Source organism: Vanessa atalanta, chromosome 23 (genome assembly GCF_905147765.1).
Source record: "Vanessa atalanta chromosome 23, ilVanAtal1.2, whole genome shotgun sequence".
Lineage (NCBI taxonomy): Eukaryota > Metazoa > Arthropoda > Insecta > Lepidoptera > Nymphalidae > Vanessa > Vanessa atalanta.
Window position 1 is genome coordinate 7,187,132 of NC_061893.1, and position 21,225 is coordinate 7,208,356.

The 21,225-nt window shown below is 29.2% G+C and overlaps 1 protein-coding gene across 4 annotated transcripts in view; it reads right to left on the reverse strand.

Annotated features, from left to right (window-relative positions):
* The window catches only part of LOC125073240 (mushroom body large-type Kenyon cell-specific protein 1), a 195,330-nt gene that overhangs the window by 24,885 nt on the left and 149,220 nt on the right, over positions 1-21,225 (reverse strand). For all 4 annotated transcript variants that reach the window (XM_047683998.1, XM_047684000.1, XM_047683999.1 and 1 more), the window contains one exon: positions 13,038-13,420. In XM_047683998.1, the coding sequence (XP_047539954.1) occupies positions 13,038-13,420 (383 nt within the window). The remainder of the gene's footprint in view (positions 1-13,037; positions 13,421-21,225) is intronic.

The following is a 21,225-nucleotide window of genomic DNA, read 5'->3' on the forward strand; positions in this document are numbered from 1 at the left end:
AATTAGAATGTGTAGACCCCACCATTTGGCGAGCGGTAAATTATGTGTAGTTTTTTTTTCAAGTTCAAATAATGGGAGCAAGGGAGCAGCTGTGTTCTGCCGGCCTGGCTCACGTCTGTCATCGGCAACAATGGAGTTAGAAAAAAAAAATATATGGAAGCATTGATTGTTACATACAACGTCCAATTAGATGGCCGTTAGTTATTATTTATTTATCAAAGTGCAGGTCGTTGAAGCGGTCTGTGCGTTGTAGTCGGTCGTTTGGCGTGCATTAACCAGCCAGTGAACTGTTTATCGATGCGATTATTAAATTGACTTAATGTCAAGAAAAATGTCAAAATTAAATGTTTCATGAATATAGATTGCTGTTGACTTTAAATATAGCATACGTATATAACGATAAACAGCGATAATATATATTTATATTGACGTTTTTATGTACTAATAAAAATAGTCATTTACATTTTGACATCACTTCAGGATATTATATAAATATTTAGAAATATTGACCATGTACAAAAAGGTACATAGTTTTATATACATTGTAATATAAACATACTTATTCAAGTAGTTTTTATTAATTTTAGAGTATATTAAATGGCATTTGTTTGGAATGTAGATTTTAAAGAAAACTCAGCCAAGAAACTCATTAATTAGATTTAAATAACATGATATGATGATGATATGTTATTAATTGTATTGTATATATATATGTGTGTATACGTTGATCATTTAAAAAGTATAAAATCTTTTGAAACAATTATACTTAGTTTCGTACTTTGAAAGACTCATTAGAAATATATTTTGATTTTAAATATATAAGTATTTATATAATAAAATAATTTATATAGTGTAGCATTATAAATAACGTAAATATTATCGATATCATTGTTATCAAGGCGTCAATGTGTCTGCTGTTTGCTGCTAGCTAAAGATCCATCATCTCTTATGATACCCCGATCATTTATTCCACTGTTATACCTCAATGGTTTTTCAGGAATCAGTCTAATTCGATATAAACATGGAAACTATAAGAATTATCAATTAATTACCTATTCCTTGCAACGTCAATGTCAGCTACAGGAACTACGTTACGTCCCTTGGGCATGTAATGTTTTCTTATATTGTTGTTTCGTTATATACAAATAAATATATATTACTATGTGTATATAAGAGGTACATGTGATCTTTTTTTAGATTATATATTGATATACTGTTTATAAATTTATATTATAGTGTAGTACTATTCTAATTAAATAATCGATTTAAATTGTACTTGACGTCGTCTGCAGCTTTGCTTGTATAGGGATTGGTCGATGTTAGGCATTAAAAATGTAACCTATGTCTTTTCTTGGAGTTCAAGCTTGCCGCATACGATGTTTCATCAAATTCGGCGCAGTGGTTTGGCCATGAAAGAGCAACAGACAGACAGGTAGAGTTACTGTCACATTTATAATATTAGTAAAGAGACCTTCAACATACATATATAACTTTAAAAAATATGTAAATAAGATATTAGTATCTATAACTAGTAAGGCTTACTTCTAGGTGAAAATGTGCAGCTCCTTAAATATTACAAAATGACTTTTAAATCTGTCCAAAATGTATATCCCTCTACTTTGTTATTTTAATATATTTTACATGAACTAATCCGGATTTGAATCCGTTTTGTTAATATCTTTCCCAACTAGATTCATCTAACGAAAATGAATTCATAGTGAACACACATCGACAATTTTCCTCAAGGAAGTATTCAAGTTCGGTGGCTAGGCTAGCCTAATACCTAATACCTAGGTCTCACGTGGCTAAACAATCTAGTTAACATTCAAGGTGGACGTGATTAGCGAATAGTCAAGGTGAACCGAACTGGTCCGTTTGGACGCCATATTTGTTATGTGATGTTTATCATATATCATATATAAACATACTGTACATTGAATATATTTTAGTATCTTTATTATGTTTGAGAAATTATATTTAATTAAATTATTTCGATATTGTGTTTGGATTTGTTTTTTTTTTCGAGTTTCAACATAGATTAGATATAGACCGATATCATAGAATATTTTTTATCTCAGTAATGTTTTTTTTTGTTGTTGCTTTCGGCTAACATAAAACGGTAGGTATTTTATATCTCAAAATTTAAAATCCGTATTTCAAGCGTTCAAGTAAAATTTCTCTATTCCAAACAATTAAAGCGAATCCAAGACAAATAAACATTCGCATTGATGACGTCAAGATATTGATTCATTTTGATACATAGTATTGTAAAAAGTATTCGTTTTATTTTTAAAAAAAGGACCAGTAAAATTGTTATATTTTTAAGCGTTATTTTTCTTTATTTTTGGAAGGCAAGAGTCATCAAAATTATTGTTTTTTATAACATATTGTATTTGGTTACTTCATAATATTTATTGGATCCTTTTTATTTTAAAATAAGAAGGTTATCTCAGATATGAAGCTCGATTGGGAAACTGCCAATGACATATATTTTAAAAAAACAAATGAGTAGATGACGGTTTAATGGTAGCAATTCAATTTTGAAAAATAAATACTAATTCGATTAAGATATTCATATAAGTCTTGATTTTAATTATTTTCATATCACTGAAAAATTCTTTGTCAAATCATTCATCATTAAAAATATTATATGATAGAAAAAAAAAACTAAAAAACGAAATTATAGCACAAGGTGTAATTTATTTCATCCTAAATAGATTTTTGTAAATAACTTTACATCGGTTGAAATTATACAAGTACCAAATAATTACAGTAAAAATGTCCTCGTGGAATGTAGAGGCTGTAACGTTAAGTCTTTTGTTCATTTTTTTTGTATTGTACAATAAAGCATTTAGACATAAGTTTGCTAAAGCAAGTTGTGTTTGTTTAGTTTTAATAATATTTTGTTTTTTTTTTAATCTGTAAATTTATATAACTTTTATACTATTTTTACCTATTGTTTCTTTTTTGTTTATAATATTTTTATTTAGTGTTTATGAAGTAGGTATGTTATCATCATTTGTTTATGATATTATCATTGAAGTACTTTTTTAATAAATCTCATATTTTTTTGTAAATAAGCTATAATTTCAAATGATAATAAATATGAATAAATATTTTTTCCAAATTGTTTATTGAGTTATTGCTTTAAATTATTTTGTTATATTTCTAACATTAATTCATTTATTTATTTGTGTTTATATAGTCAGAAATAATATTTTGACAGCTTTCAATAGACATTAAAAACTTTTTGTAACTTTGTTATTTTTATTATCTGTGGTCTTTAAGTCTACCTAAATATCAAAATTAAACATATATTACATAAATAAACGGAATAAAATATTTATTATTTATTTTATATTTATAGGTATAAATATTTTTATATTTGTTAATTGGAGTCATGGTGATGTATTTATATAAATAAATAATCAATAAATATTAAAAGTAAATAAACAAGTCATGTAAAATATAAATTAAAAAATGATCGTATGTAAAATTAAATGAATTCGTACTTGTAATGAAATAAGACGTGAAACACACATTTCTAGTCCATTAAGCAGCAAAGGACACTCGAAATAAGAGGCCTTTGAGTTGAACTTCCTTTTTAATTCATCTGACTCACTATTTATCAAAGTGTATTAATAGTTTATTAAAAAAAATGTTGTGTTATCTGTGGCAGATAAATGTGAATATAAGTCATGTCATAAATTTAAAAAACAAGTAAATCCAATGATCGAATTCCGAGCACAATAAATTCAACTAACCATGAAATCGCCTCATGTTCTGTTCCCTTCCATTTCACACTTTAAAAAAAAAAACAAAGAACACTCAAACCGTAAAAGCCGGTTCTCATTTACAACATTTCCGCCACTTTTTAAACGCGATTAAAAAATAAAAAATTCCCGCCAACCGAAACCAATGCGCGCTATTTTCGAAAATGGAATCGAAATGTCAAAAGCGCTCGCTCATTTTTCTTTTTTTTTTTACGAGCGGCAATGATTAGTAAAGGCGTTCGTACACTGAGGCTATTTGGCCGCACGTGTTTCGCTAAGGGGTGGGTCTAGCACGTGAATTTTCCGAGGTTTCCACCCTCTGCGGACCGCCCCTATAGGCTTTTCTGTCCGGCCTATGCTGTTTAACCGATCGGCTTCGGCGGGGAATGGAGTCGCTTAAAATTTTTTCCTTCTTTTTTTTCAGATAACAAAACTAAATGTAATAGTTAAGTGGATAAATAATGCGTTTTAAAATAAGTTATGCTGTTCCATAAGACGCATTAATGCGAAGTATTTAATAACGACTTAAAAATTAATTCTACGATGGTTTATTTCGCTAGAAAAAGTGAAATATTCAAACAATAACTACACTTAATTGCAACAATTTCGCAGTATCCATGGCAATAAATTCTGGGGCCAATTAGCTTTATGCACTATACGGAATTTTCAAGAGTTTTTTAGACACTTTTAAATTCCATAGATGGCAATGTATATCAATTTTTAGTTGAAAGAAATAACATATAATTACAGTTGGGCGCAGTCAATCATTAAGGTAACATTGCATTTTGTGTAATAATATGAAAAATTTAAAACACTACAACGTACAAATAGCATGAATTCATTTTACGCTTGGAGAAGTTTCAACTCGTAATTATACCCCTACCTTAGCGTACTGTAAGTTTAAATCGAACGCTGCTTAGTTCTGATTCATATTAAGTTATTTTATAATGTGTAACGGGGAGTAGTACTTGGTAAGCAGGTTAAATCAGTAAGCTTTTACTTTGGACCTTCTGTTACAAAAGATATCTCGTGTGTCACAGTGGAATTAGCTTAGACCGTTAGTAAAAATTATTCACACAATTTTATTGTTTATAATTACTAAATAGCATCATAACTCATTTCCCTCTAGTGCTTCTTGTAACTCATTCTCTCAAATTAACTATTATACAAAACAACACTTGACTTTAAAAAGCACAATTATACAATCGCCACTCCGCGCCACTCTCTGTTCAAACACTGCCTACTTTTCATGCTCTACGCCTACACGCTCACTATTTCAGTAACAAAACCTTTCGACGAGCGAAAATGAACTCTAAAACGAGAACAACAAAGTCGATATTCGAACGTTACATAAAAACGCACGCACCCCATCTCTTTCTCGCGTATTAATCAAAATACTAGTTTTCTACTTTGACGTGGAATCGTAGCAAATGGATAAGGCATTGTTTCGTAAATTGAAACTATGGTTAGCCGTACCGCCAGCCAACTAAGACCCTTCCTAGTCCCCGGGGTGAGGAGAGAGCCGTACGTTTAGACGGTTCGTATGGTGTCCCGGGGGTCAAGACGGATGGTCGCTCTAAAGCTTGGTTTAGACAAGGTACATAATTGCTATTGTAAGCTAAAGGGTTTACAATATACTGCAATTATGGGCAGACAATGATTAGAAACGTTGATACGGATGCAACGGTCTTATTAATTAGTGGAGAACGGTTATATTTTATCATGAATGCCCTTTGTTGCAGTACCCAATTGTTGCGATGAGACTTAACCGCTTGCCCGATAATGGGTTAAATGCATTACAAGAACCCATTAGGTCGATTAAAAAATTCCGAAAGCATTAAAAATAATTGATTTAATTACCGCTGTTTGTATTTAAGACGAACGATTTTAATTTAACCGAAAATATTTTATATTAAATAATTCAAATATTTTATGACTATTTTATTAATAAATTAATAAAATATTGAACAATGAGTAAGTATTGAATATGATACTGAAAACTATATTATTATTAATTAATATATATTTGATATACATTTAAAGCAGTTTCATTTAGGAATTATAGAAAACATTGTGGTCTTAATTGAGTTAATAAAATAACAAGTATTGAAACAGACCATGCAATAAATAAAGGCTGAAAAATAAAACGCACAGAAAAACCTCATTGACTATGAATAACAATTTTTATATTAATAGCCATATTATTGTAATTATTAAATTAATACAAAAAATACGTTACTTTAACGTATTTAAATTTCATAAAAAAAATATGATTTCTATGTAAGTAACGCGCATATTTAAATGATTTTTGTGCGAAAAAAAGTTTGCGTGATCAAAATTTTTACACAATAAATATTAGCATGTAAGGCTCATTTCGATGAGTCAAGATATAACTGTATTTATTACTTGCATTTTATTTACATGTTAAATAATTTTAATATTTGAATTGAAACATTTTTTAAATATTAAATACAAATTCTTTTATTGTTTTTTTTTTTTATAAAATTACATAAATATAATGGCGTCCTAAGTCCAGAAACATCTACCTATATTCTCTCAATGTACAAAATTTAATTTGAATTTGTTCAGTAGTGTTGGCGTAAGCGTTCACATCATCGCATTGATGAGTAAAAAGTTAAAAGTTCGTTAAAAACTTAACTCATGTCTGGGATTGCCTTTATATTTAAACTATTTTCAATTCAATCAATGACGAATGTATCCAAAATCTACATTAATAATAATATTCTGAGAATTATATTAGTGATAACAAACCTGTGCAAAATCAGAGAATTTAACATCGTTAGATAAATTATTCCCAAACATTGCACGATATAATTAATTAAACTTATTAATTGATAAACTTACAAATTAATTCATATGTAAAGTTATAAATAATTTATATTTACAACTTTATATAACTTAAATCTCAATTCACTTAAGTAAAAACTTAAGTGTTGCCATTAAGTAAAAATTCTCGTCTTGTAAACAATTCTATGTAGCGGTACAATGAATTATAACCGCCATTTTTAAAGAAAATAATTCGTATGTGAATGCATCGTGAGAAACATTGACAATGAGAACTGCTGATTCGGTTTTTCATTCACATTTTTAAACTAATTTATAAATTATAGCGTCATTTCTGTATCGTCAATTAAATACCAAATGCACGAAAAGGGTTTTTCTTCAGAAGTCTATGTAAATGTTGCCAGATTAAATAATAAAAAACTCAAAACGTTTTTTTTTTATTTACGCACATAATCGTGAAGGTACATGGAGGATATACCATCAAATGTACAGTCGTTTTGCCGCCTTTAATGTCGTGTTTCGGTTTGAAGGGTGAGCCAGTGTAATTACAGATACAAGGGACATATCCTAAGTACCGGTGAGCGGCGTTTTAGCTGTATAAGTTAAACCTCTTTTAATTGTAACGTCCATGTGTAGTGATCTTTAAGCATTACGTTTTCTTTACTTTCTTACGATTCATAACAAATAATAACTATATATATAATAATAAAATATATAATTTACATAATGGCCGTTCAGAGTTTTATTATTTAAGTTCTCGTACATATTAATATCAATCAAACTTTTTTTAATGTCTAAAAGTAAAAATATATAAATCATCTCATTTAACAAGTCTGACCCTTAACTTACGTCTTCGTAAAAGACACTTCGAATATGTTTTAACAGGGTTTTATTAACCGTAATTTTCTAAGATTAAATAAATATGATTTTAACATTATTAAGTACCTACTTAATAGTTTTAAAATGTTTGTCTTAATTTATTAAAATACTGACTATTAGTAACTTAGCCACTGGGAATAGATTGTCGCCCGTGATGTCACAGTGTTGTTTTATACGGGTTTCACTTGCTTCAAAATAATGATTGTAAAAAATCATATGACATATTTTTTTTGGTTTTTATGTTTCGAACATTGAAAATTATTGCTTACCTACATGTATAAGCATAAGATACATTTTCCAAATAATACCTCATTTCCACTATTATTATTACATATACTTAGACGAAGAGAAAATATATTAAAATATTTATTTATACATACAAAATAGTATGTATAAATAAATCACAGTATTATCACAAGATCGTTGTATACAGTTTCGTTTAAGATATAATTAATAAATCAAAAAGTTATTTATTATTTGTTTCGAATTTAATAAGTCTGTTGCCGTTTTATTTTATTATGTTTCTACGTAATAAAAAATTTAAATTATCTATACTAATATATACTGATATTATAAATGCCAAAGTAAGTCGCTCTTTAACAGCCAAACCAATGGACCGAATTTGTCGAAATTTAGTATGAGGCAAGCTTGAACTCTAAAGAAAGACTTATCCTTAAAACGCGAGCAAAGCCGCGAACGACGACTAGTTCCATATAAAACTTTAGAAGACCTAGAATTCTAAAAGTCATCTATACTATATCTTTCGAAAAAACCCCCAAAATTCAATATAAAAAAAAAAGGAAAAAATGACAAAGATATCTTGTTAATCTACGATGTGATTTCAACGAGTCAACTCCATGACGATAAGAAACATAGTCTTGCCGATACATATCGACAATACCTCGATAAATTATTTACACATGAGAGATTTATAAATATTATAAAATAGTTAAGATCATGAAATTACTTTTAATAGGATACATATAAATAGGAGATCTTAGGTCGAACTATATTTAACTATATGTATATGTTAAGCATTATGTTGTCTTAGATTTTCGCGATTATTACACATTGAAATAAAACTAGTTTTTAACGGGCAGACCCGTGACCACGAACACTGCAAAGTGCTCGAAACGTCGGGATGTTAAAATAAAATAATTAATATACGCGATTAAATCCGTTAAAAACTAGTTTTATTTCAATGTTAAGCATTGTCCTTTTTTTGATTCTAATACATCCCTACTAATAATATAAGTGAGATAGTAACTCTGTCTGTTACCTCTTTGCTTAAACCGCTTATTTAGATGAAATTTGATATGTTAATAGTTTGAGTTACGGCGAAGGACATAGGTGAGTTTATTTCAACCCACGGGTAGAATCGGGGTGAAGGTTTGTGTGCTATAAAATTTTATAAATATAACACAGGTAGAGTCAAGGAGGCCCTGAATAGCTAAGACTTGACATAAGACTAAGTCCGCACGAGCATCGTTACTTAATATAAAGTATTCAGACTAATTTTCTTAATATGAAAATATGTAAAATTCGTATTAAACCAATAATCCAAATTTCGGACAAATTACATTAGTAGTTATGTTACATTTAACTTAACGTAACTTAACTATTTATAAAAGCCTACTTGAATGCACTACACGTATTGTTTTAATCAAAAATATACTTAATTAATTTCGAACGGAAGCAATTTATTTAAAAAAAAATGTTATATTATAAATATAATTTATACCATAAAGCAGGATGTAGCTTTCTACCAATAAAAATATTTGGAAGCTTTTTATATTATGTAACCGGTAGGCGGAAGGCAAATGGCCCACCTGATGTTAAGTGGTCACCACCGCCCATAGACAATGGCGCTGTAAGATATATTAACCATTCCTTACATCGCCAATGCACCACCAACCTTGAGAATTGGGATAGTTCCTTATGCCTTTAGTTACACTGGCTCACTGATCCTCCGAACCGGGACAGAACAATACTAAGTATAACTGGCTTGCTTGTATGTTGTTTGCTTTATTTATTAAATAAACTGAAACATAGTTGATCTTTGATACTAGCATATAGAATAAGTCACAATTATTTCAAAGAGCAAGGATATTTTTGACTCATCATTTGAGATGACGTGATCCGCACCTGCGTACTGGGAAATATTTAATGTTGATCTAATAGACAATTATTAACAAATAATTACCTTTATATCTAGAATACTTGAATCGTTTTATGACCCTATAAATAGTTGGAATTCAATTTGATTGGATTTAGATGTTTTTTTATTAAAGTAATTCGTCTCCTAAATGTTTCAGCTGTTTCTTAATTATTGTATATTCAGATTTATTTCGGAATCAGAATATATATATAGACATCAGCAGCTTCTTTCAGATAAACTTCATGGAGGTATAAAAAGTGATATAAGCTGAAATAGTTCGACAAGTCCACTTATACTAAAAAGTCAATTCATTAAACATTTTTTTGAAATATGACAATTTTGATATTTGAATAAATGACGTCATTCTTTTATTTTACTTGATCATTTATTTATTTTTACGATATTTTTTTTAGCGCACCGCTAGCTTTAGGCATTGTTATCAGTACTGTATGAAACTTTCCCACTGATAAAGAGAAGCCGGTTATATTAAGTACTCGATTGTGAATTGGGGATAGAACCTTGATACCCAACTAGCAACCAAGCTTCGCACGGGTGTAATTAATTAATAAATAAATAAAATGATTTTATATTTTACACAAAAAAAAAATTGAGCATTCTAGCAAAAAAAAAAATGTTTCGGAGATTCCGACATACAAACAAACAAATATTACCTCTTCATAAGTACATATACATCATGTTAATGCTTCGCGAAGTTCTCTTCTCCCTTACCGAACGAAATGAATAGTAAAATCAAATAACATACGCACTGCGTTGCTTGCTCGTTAAGATACATGTTTTATAATCAACTTAGCAATTACTTATATATTATTTCTTAACAAATATATCGTTAATTCAATCCTATGTATATAATAATTATATATTATCTGTATAAAGTGATTCAGTTAAGTTAGAATTATATTTAATTAGTATGTTTGTTAGATTAATGTGTGTTATATCTCACAAACTTTGAATGAAACCGTTAAATCTTACGTATATAGATCTTTTTTTAAATATTTTGAACTTGAACGTCTATATAAATACTACGTTTGTTACTACGACTACGTTTGTTATACTATGTTCTAAAAAAAGCCTTGTGTAATTAAAAACTCAAACAATAAGATCGTATGTTTAAAACAATATTAGATTCAATAATGCCTTTTATGTTTATATTTTTAGACAAAACTCATCACTCACGGCAGGACGGTGTATTTTCAGAAAGTGATACGCAATATTGACAATAATTAGTACATTTAATTTGTCATATAAGAATCCAAACAGCGTATCACTTAAGTCGACTTACATCATTTCACGAATGAGATATGACGTGAGCTTTTACAGATACTTTTGATATTAAGCGTTAACAATGATCGGATTGTATTCTGCCGAGAAGATCTGGCAACAAAGACGTTACTCCTTTTTAAAACCAAAATTATACAAAAACTTCTCGAGATCTAGTAATGGTTAAATCCATATTAAACACTGGTTGTAACACTCGTTTTAGAGATTGATTTTCAGGTATTGGGTATAAAAACGTAGCCTATGTCCTTATTGGAGTTCTTACTTAATACCAATTTTTTTCTTATTCGGTTCAGTGGTTGGCCGTGATAGACCAACAGACAGATTTACTTTTGCATATATAGTATCGCTATAGACTCTGATACAGATTAAGAGGCTTTGTTTATATATTTTTTGATAATATTTTGAAATCCATTTATCCAGTCCAAGTATGCATTGCGGAATTAAAAATACTAATTAATATTTAATATTTTTAAGTTCAATGTTGCCATTTCTTATTAAACGAAATAAACACTCTCACATAAGTAGTGAATGGTACCACGACTGATTAATAAGGCTCATTCGTAATAATGTCCAAATTATCTGTCTTAATGTTTTTTTACTAACTAACAATTACTTTTAAATCATAGATCTCCAGAGGCCTCAAATTAAGGTTCGTATATAATTTAATTTAAATAAAAAAAACGATTATATTTTAATATAAAAATTAAATTTACCAAACAATAAATTTCTTTCCTTACGAATGTTGTGTGATTTCTCTTTTTCTCTCTAATGTCAAAACTTTGATGTCAGAGAGAGATAGATTATTATTTAAGCTATGCTGTGCTACTTTTATAAGTAGGGGCTATATTGTAATATCAAAAATAGATACAAAAAATTTATCTATACAAGATATATTACAAATATAATCTAGAAGCTTAAATTATTACTTCTTGAAATATAAATACTTGCAAGTAAATATTTTTATTTATATGTAGTTGGTGTTTGTAATTAGATGAGTGATAAAGAATAACTAATGAGTTTCTTGCCGGATCTTCTCGGTAGATTAGGAATCTACATTCTCATACGGAAGTCAAGTATTATTTGTTTTTGATTGATTTAGAATAATTAAATCTAATAACAATTATTGTATTTTTTAATATTATTTATTTATTATGTAAATTGATTTAATAAAATAATATATAGAGTATCCGAATAGAAATGTTTGGAAATAAACGAAGCTCAAATAAAGAGTCACTAATAGTCTTTGTTTATTATTATTATATATATATATATACCACAATATATATAAATAATATAAATAAACCACCTGTATATTAAATCACAATATACATATTTATTAATTTAGAAATAAATTCAACCTTAATTTAATATTTTTTTTATTATGTTAATATATTAACGAAACCTTTATATTAGACTTACATGTGATATAGTTTTATAGAAATAAACGAAATTGTTGTTTTACGCGTTATATATAAATATATATATACAATTTACGAGTGGTGTGTGTTGAGCAAAACATCTGGCAAGTAATCACTTGAAATCCGGTTCTCGAAGAGTACAGTCAGCAGCTGACTCGGATGAATGTATTAATTATAGAAAAAAGTCTATTTTATTTGTATATGTTAATGTTTTGCTACAATTAGTTGGTCTTTAGCGTTGCGTATTTTTTGTAATTAAAGAAAATAACGAAAAAAACCTACAGAGAAAGACAACCCTTGTGGTATCACAAATATTTTTAAAGTACTTTGAAATACCCAGCCGTTCAAATATAACCCTTTTTTAGATGCAATTTGTAATGTATTTTGGTTAGAATTTTTAATTTTAAACGCTATTCTATGTTCTTAAATTCGTTGTCCGATTTTTTTTTTTTTTTATAATGAACATTAAAGGCATTGGCACGTTTAAATAAAGCCAAAAAGGATTGCCGCCGTCATCATCCTAGTGTCCTCAAGCTCAACAAGTAATACGTGTTACACACTTCCTAGATATTCAAATGCTAGTCGGAAAACTGTAACTTCAATAAAAGCAGGTCGAATCATCAATCTGTCACGGAGCCCTCAACGCCGACCTAAATAAACTGATAATATCTATGGCATATTGCCAAATATAAGGGCGTTACTTACCGTCGCGCCGCCCGCTGCCCTCCCTTCCGCCTCACCCCTCTCCCCGTCCACGCAGAAGTAGCACCTCTCCGCCGGCTTCCAGTCTGCTGGTTCCTCTTGGACCTCCACTTTTGGTTGCGTGGCGGGCCTCTTTATCAAACTCTCCAGTATCGTCTCCGGCCGCCGGGGTTTCTCCTCTCCCTCCTGTTTGTCCAACTTCTCCGGTCTCTCCGGGGCGTTGATCTGCTCGATCGTCTTGATCTTCAGCGCGGGAGGGGGGTCGGAGGCAGCGATGGAGTCTTCGTCGCTCGACTGTTCGCCCTCTATGCGCTTTGGTATTAATCCGTCTTGATATAGTTTCCATTTTCTGCGACCCATCAACTCCTCTGCCACCCGTTCTAGACCTGGAACGAGGAATTTGTCATTTTTATTGCCTACATACAGCTTTTAACACCATCATTTGGTTTTCGATTTGGATTTGAAACATATCATTTTCGAAACAAAAAGATTCATATAACAACCAATATATATTTAGAATTAATTTAGTACCTAAGTGTCATTAATTTATATAAATTAAATTAATTATTTAAAAATAAATGCATTTTCATTATTAAATTGATTTCAAGGAGGTTCATGTTGAAATATTTAAAAATAGAATTAATATTCCAATCATGAAAAACTGTCTTCTAAATTTAAATAACAAAGCGATAAATTGAAATATTTATTATTAACTCAAATGACAGCGAAAACTGTCTCCGACGAAAATGTCGTCGACCTCAATCGTCATAAATTATTGTTTTCGTCCGTCATATAATATAATTATCGAATATTAATTGTCGATATTTAATGTTCACGATAAATGTAAATACGTTGAATGTTGTTTGAGCATGTGAGTGTTCAAACTTATTCTACATTTGAATGAAAAAAAATTTAAATATTAAATAAAAAAAAAATACACGTTCTGTCTTTTGTTTTTTGTTTTTTAATGTAAAATTAGTGATCTAATAACACAAAGGAGTTCTGGTATTATTTGAAAATGATTAAAATAATAAAAAAAGTAATGTATTTAAGCTTAGATAAAATAACGTATAATTTATAATATTTAATAGTTTTGAATTTAATATATTAATATCTGTGTGTTAAACAGAATAAGTCAGCGTGGTATACGTGTGTGTGAACGATAGTGTTGCGACGGCCAAGGCTGGAATTACCGCTAAAATTTACTTTTCTGCCGATATCGATTGTCAAGCGAATGATGAATGGCGTCAGAGTTCATCGTTGGTGTTTCGTTTACTCGATACTATTTATATTACAGTGTTTATTCGATTATAACAAAATTAAAGTTAATATTTATATCATAACTATGGATGTTTTTTAGGTATATACTTCATTGGTATTTATAAAGATGAAGCAATCTCCTCATGTTTTTTAAATTGTAGGATATAGGTACTAATATGTATTGTAAATTCAAAAGTAAGTATGTTTGTTTGTTATTTTTCACCTCTTAACTAGTCAACCGATCATAATAACTGTATTATTTTGCATACACATTACCAGGGGTACAGAAGCACATAGGGTACACCTGCCCCCCACTCACACGCAGGCGAAGTTGAACTAGTTCCAGTACAAAGTATTTATTACGCGAGCATAGTTGCAGGAAACCGTTACTTACTAAATTATATACTTAATCATATATATAAATTAAACATGATTTTTCTTTATAATTAGATTATTAATGTTAAAATGTATTAGTTGATATAAATTAATAATTCAATATAATAAAAACGTAATCTATTAAAATCAACGTCTAATTAACATACTAAAATGTATATTATATATGACAAAAAAATCAAAACATTATATGGCAAAAACGGCATATGTTTTGCAACAGTAGCACCGGGGTACTGAGCGTGAAGACCGGTGATTAAGACGAACACAAATAAATACAAACATTCAATGATTCAAGAGTAAAAAACGACCACAGAATATATCTCCATGTTCGAATTGTAAAGCTGACAGTCCATCGCTACGCAAAGCAAAGCGCTAGTAAAGCGATTTTAATATCGACACGTATGCCGTGACGGTAAACGTCATCACGCTCTTTATTTCATCAGACAACCAAACAAACTTTATCTAATCTATTTCTGCGTATTTTATTTTAATAGATTTTAATCTGTAATTAATTAATTATAAATAAATAATGATATATTATTCAACATAAGATTATATAAATTATATATAGACCATGAAAATTCGTCGAATTTGTAAGATAGATGATTGTTCAGACCTACCTATGATATTTAAGCGGATAATAGTACGTAACTACGATCTTTCTTAACGGTTTACTTCTCTGCAAGATCTACTTTTAAGTTTAATATAATCCTGTAAAATTACGAAGGTGCTTGAAAAAGTCCACTTGAATAAAGTAGGTTTAGATTTTTGCTTTAAAGCGCTATATAGCCACTGAATTATCAGCCTAAGTCAATACCATTTAGAAAACACATGGAAAACCAATGACCGCTGATGTTCGTATCGGCATTAAATCATTGGTATTAACATAAAATATCGCGCAAAAACGGCAAACGTAAAATAATCAACTACCTATTCAAATGAATACATTTAAAACTGTAAATTTGAACGCACTTTTTATCTCTATTTGAAAAAATATATATATCCTTTGACGTGCAAACGTCAAAGAAATTTGGATCATTTTTTTTAAAAGCAATTTCGTAGTTGTTCATGCATTAAAAATATTTTTCGAGTGGAAGTACCCACAAAAAAACGTAGGCGTATTGCAAAAGTTTTTTTTTTATTGATTTTTCGTTTGACTTAAGTATCAATACTTGATTTTATTGCTGTTATTCTGGTCTTGAGCCAGGATTATAGTATAATTATTATACAATTTATAAATGTAGAGGAAATACGCTCGTATAAGTACACGGTTCTTAAATAGTTTAAATAACTTAAAAATAATAATTGACTATCTATATTTATTATTTAATAATAATATCAAACAATAAAATAATTGATGCTTACATAATTAAAACTAATTTATAATTTAACGTATAACAAAATACAGTAATAGTATTTTATAAATTCCGAAAATAATCAATCGAATTAATAAAAGAATATTATTTTGTTTTTTTTAGCCAATTTACGACTATCGTTTAAATCTATAGTATATCTATCGGCTAAGTGGAGTGCGTGAAATCCGTATATCAGTTCAAAAGTAACCTTAACTATATCTAAATATATTAATTAATAATCCTAAACTAATAATCTGTCAGAACCACCAAAACTAACTAAGAAACTTAAATTACTCTTAGAGTTTACAATATAACAATAAAAAGTCAATACAAATTTGTTAATTACCAACGAGGGCGATCGTTGCGATGTCTTTTTAAATTTTCTTTTAAGCATTTATTATACGAGATCGAACTAACTAGAACACGTGTATCTTAACAGGAGCCTGCGACTTCAAACCCGAACAGTCACAATTCACAAACACTACAAAGTTTTATCGTGTTCCGGTTTGAAAAATATGTTCAAAATATAACTACAGGATCAAGGAATATAAGATCTTAGCACCCATGGTCGGTGGCGCATTGGCGATGTAAGGAACTGTTAATATTTCTTACAGTGTCAAAGTGTAAGTGTCGCACTTACGTGTAGTAGATTGCTTAGGTGGCCCATTTGCCGATCTGCATAATTAATAATAAAAAAAAGTGTTTATAATATAATTCTCTCGTGAAGGAAAACATCGTAACGACGATAAAAAGTTGCTACATGTATCCAATAATTTAGATTCGATTAGTGGGTTAGGCTTTAAACCTCCTAAATCTTATATCACCATAGGAGCATTACACTTACTTATTGAATGACAGAAAAAATCTACCGATTCGTAAAGAAATACCTCAGACCCGATGAGAATATTACTGAACGAATTTCGATGAAATATTTTTTTTCAAACGTAGATTTAATTGCTTAATAAGATAAATGTAATTGATTTATATTAAATTATAAATGATTATCGTAATTTAAACGAGTATTTGACCTTTATTATTTTACAATAAGACTAGCTGAGCTTGGTATTTAATGATAATATATAATATAATGACTTTTACACACATCGGCGTGATCTTAGATTTCTTATCGTAATAGTGATTGATCGCGATTGTGTAATCGTTTTAAACAAACTATATTTATGGCTGGTTATAAGAGTTTTTATTCATCGAAGACAAAAGGAAATTATCTCGTTTCAAACTTAGAATTTAAGACCGCGGACATTCGATTTGATGCGCATATGTTTTCAAGATTTATTCGTATAAACAAACTCATATACACATATCTACAATGTAATAAAATTTAATACTAATAGTTCAATTGAAGATTTGTATTTAATAATTACTTACTTACTTAATTGATAATTTATTTATTTTTTGTAAAATTATTGACTTTATTTATTTGGATTATTGCTTGGAAATTATTTGGGCTGTTTATTATTTCTTTGTTTTAATTGTAAGTAAATATGAGATTTTCGCCATTTTATTTTATTATTGAGATAACAATGGTTTTATTCACTAAACTATTTTTGGAATGTATAAAATATTAATTTAAAATTGGAACATTAAATATCAAAATATTTTTTTTATTTTAATTCGACATTATCCACGTAAACGCTAACGTGTATACAGCCGAATTTTTATTTAATAGTTTGGGTAACTTTTTAAAACTAAGTGACTAGTAGTCTTATAATTTTATATCATTCTTTCGATTGTATATAGATTCTAAGCAAATCGTTTTTAAACTATATATTACCTACATTTTTGAGCAGAGATTGCTAGAACCGCGTATATAACAATATGTTATTTATTGGTTAAATTAAAAATATGTAAAGAATCTAATAATTGTGATTTGGGATGATTGCACACGTTACTGGTTTCTTTGGTTTACCGCCAAATTGCAATACTTAGTATTATTGTGTTTCGGTTTGACAAGTGAAAAAGCGGATGTAACTACAGGCACGAGGATTATAAGATCAATCACAAAGTTGGTGGTGCATTGGCGATATCAGGTGGTATTTGCCAGTCTGCCTACATAGAGTCGCGTCCTGCTATAAGCTCTATTTAGTTATATTTAAACTTCTCTCTAACGATCGCTATAAACGACTTTAATATTAGCTTTAATATACTTGTTAAGTTTGACATTAAAATATCACGAATAACATAAATCGTACATAATTGTATTATAATTAGTTTAAAATTATCAATTCGTACCGTTACTACGATTAAAGTAACGTATCATTTGTTGGGTGGCGTTTTTATTACCAACTCTGTACTAAATTATACGATAAATCATTTTATAGCATACACCTCCACATGCTATGTATTCCTGAAGGACCCTTTGAGGCCTTGGTCTTCTAGAAATGAAACTAAAATTTTATCTATGGTTCTAAGTAGGTACTTTTTTTAAATTAAATTGACATATATATTTTTTATTTATGATATAGGTAAAAGGTACTTGGTGGTGAGAGGTCATTGGTGCTGTAAGTTATATTAATGTGCCACCAAATTTGAAAACTAACATTTTATGTCCTTTGTTCCTGTAGTTACACTGCTCACCCTGGCTGTACGCCGGAACACAACAATACCGAGTAGGTAATACCGTTTATTTGTAGAATATCTGATGATGGGTTGGTACATTTTAATACCCAGACTAACCCAAAACTTGACTTAATTTTGTCTATATACATAATTATCTTAGTCAATCCATATGGTGTTTAAAATAAAAGATAATATCATTGTTATGGGAACATAAGAAAAAACGTAATTCTTAAAATTTTCTGGCTTATATTATATATAGATGCCAGAATCGTGTCGACGTCGTCTCGTGATCGTGTGTACTAAAACGGTCGATAGAATCAACGGGGCGTTACAACGCGACACTGACGAATTAGTCTCACAATTAATTATTTTAAAGATATCAATCTTTATCGTTATATGTTAAATGTTATTTTTTTATTAAAGCATTCATTTCATATATTATTATATAATGTAACGTATTTTTATTATTAAATTGTTTAATGGCAGTTACGTCGCTATTATATATATACGTAAGTATATGTCTTTTGCGTTTATTACGTGTTGAAATATAATTATTCGCAAGGGATTTTACTATGTTTAATAAAACGATCGCTGGGTAGTTTTAAACGATATTAAGTGTATAATATTTTAGTCATAATTTAAAAATATTTATATTCAAGGCATTTTTAAAGTTTAACAATTAATTTCAATAAATGTTAAAAATATGTTAGTAAATAATTTTATATTGTTAAGGGTACTGTGTAGAATCAAGGGATATACGTTATTCCTCAAACAACTTATGATGATGAAGCCGTTCTGAATGAATTCAGTCACGGCATACGGCTTAGGACAGACGAACAAGAGAAAATAACAATATGTAATTAATCTAAAGTACCTACTTGTAAGAGCCTATTCGAATAAAGCGTATTTGGACTAACCGGCAACCCAAGACCGGAGAAACATCTGCAGCATTCAAAGCTAATCAATAAAACAAGACAATTTATCTATAAAGAAAAAAAAACTAAATGATACATAATAAACATTTAACATTATGACAGTGTGTCCCCCACGGTTCTAACTACACGTAATTTAAAAAAAAATCTCTTAAAAACCTTATCAAACAAAAACTAATCCTATTACTTCCTAACTAAGAGCAAAAATCAAATAACGGTCACAGGTACATGACTAGAAAGCATATTCCCTATAATTTCCATTTTCATAGAATTTTGTGCCAAGACAGTAATCATCGAGCTTGGCCAACTGAAGCGGGACCTCCAACAATTAAGAGTCAACGGCCTGCCAAGCTTGGCGTAATAAAAAAATAATTATCCATACAACATGAACGTATAGCCTAGAGTAAGCTGATTTTGATATTACATTGATTTAAAGTGACTAGATTTAATGATCATTGATTTAAAACTAGTCTTCGCCCAGTGGTCGAATTTCCATGATCACTATTGAATATTTCAATAAAACATATATTTTAATCTGCATGTCTCGTAATTAATTTACGTTTATTTCCAGTTTTGAATTATAACACTCAAGTTCGTTGATAGATTTCAAAAAGAAAGACAATCGATTGATAGACAATGAAAACGGTATTGTATAACCGTTCCCATCGAAGTAGGAATAAAGATAAACAAACCTTAAATTTACGTATTTCATGCGATTTGCTAATAACTCAGCTATATTGTGCACTACTAAGAACTCATGATTAATATATCTTTATTTAAAATACAAAACATATCCTAAACTACACTTTAATTTTACTTCCAAAATTCCGATAACAGTTTCGTCGACCTTCAAATTCTATTCGCAAATCCATAGTGAATATCATAGATTAGCCAAGCTCTCGACCAATGATATCGCGTCTAATTGGCGTCTAATGTTGTTCATATTTTCTCCTCTTATAGTTGCAATAGAATATATAAACATATATAGATGGCTTGAAACTTTTCACCCTAATTTATATAACTTTTAATGTTATATTTGGTATAACTACTTAGAAAACCAAGGAACATTCGCTGCTTTGCTATATCAATGTAATTTATATTGACAAGATATATATTTATATATATATTTATATTTACTAATATACACAAGTCCCGACAAGATCCGACGAGAAACTATACAGTCTCCTTATATATTTTTAATTTAATATTATTATTTAAAATCAGCCTTAAGGTTGACCGGTAGTAATTCAGACCGGATGTCTTTGTTATTACGACCGTATCGTACCAAATTCAATAATTTGTCAATATATTTTTTTTTTAATTAAGTTCCTTACTTATTATTTACTAATTTAATACTATCTTCTTTCGAATGTCAAGTCACTGACTTCAGAAAGAGAGATCACATTAATGAATTCGTAAATCTATTTTGAAATAATAATCATAAATGAGACGTTCTATTTCCCTAAATGAAAAAAAAAATTAACCAATATTCATATAACTTGTACCAGCAGACGCAGCGCGCTTCGGAGAAGGTTTTTGTAGATGGATATTATTATACAAATAACTGCACATCGCATTTTCTCCCACTTTTATATTTTTGACGTTTAAGCGTGAATTTCATGGTAAAGTCATTAAATACTTAGTATAAAACAAAGTCGCTTACCGCTGTCCGTC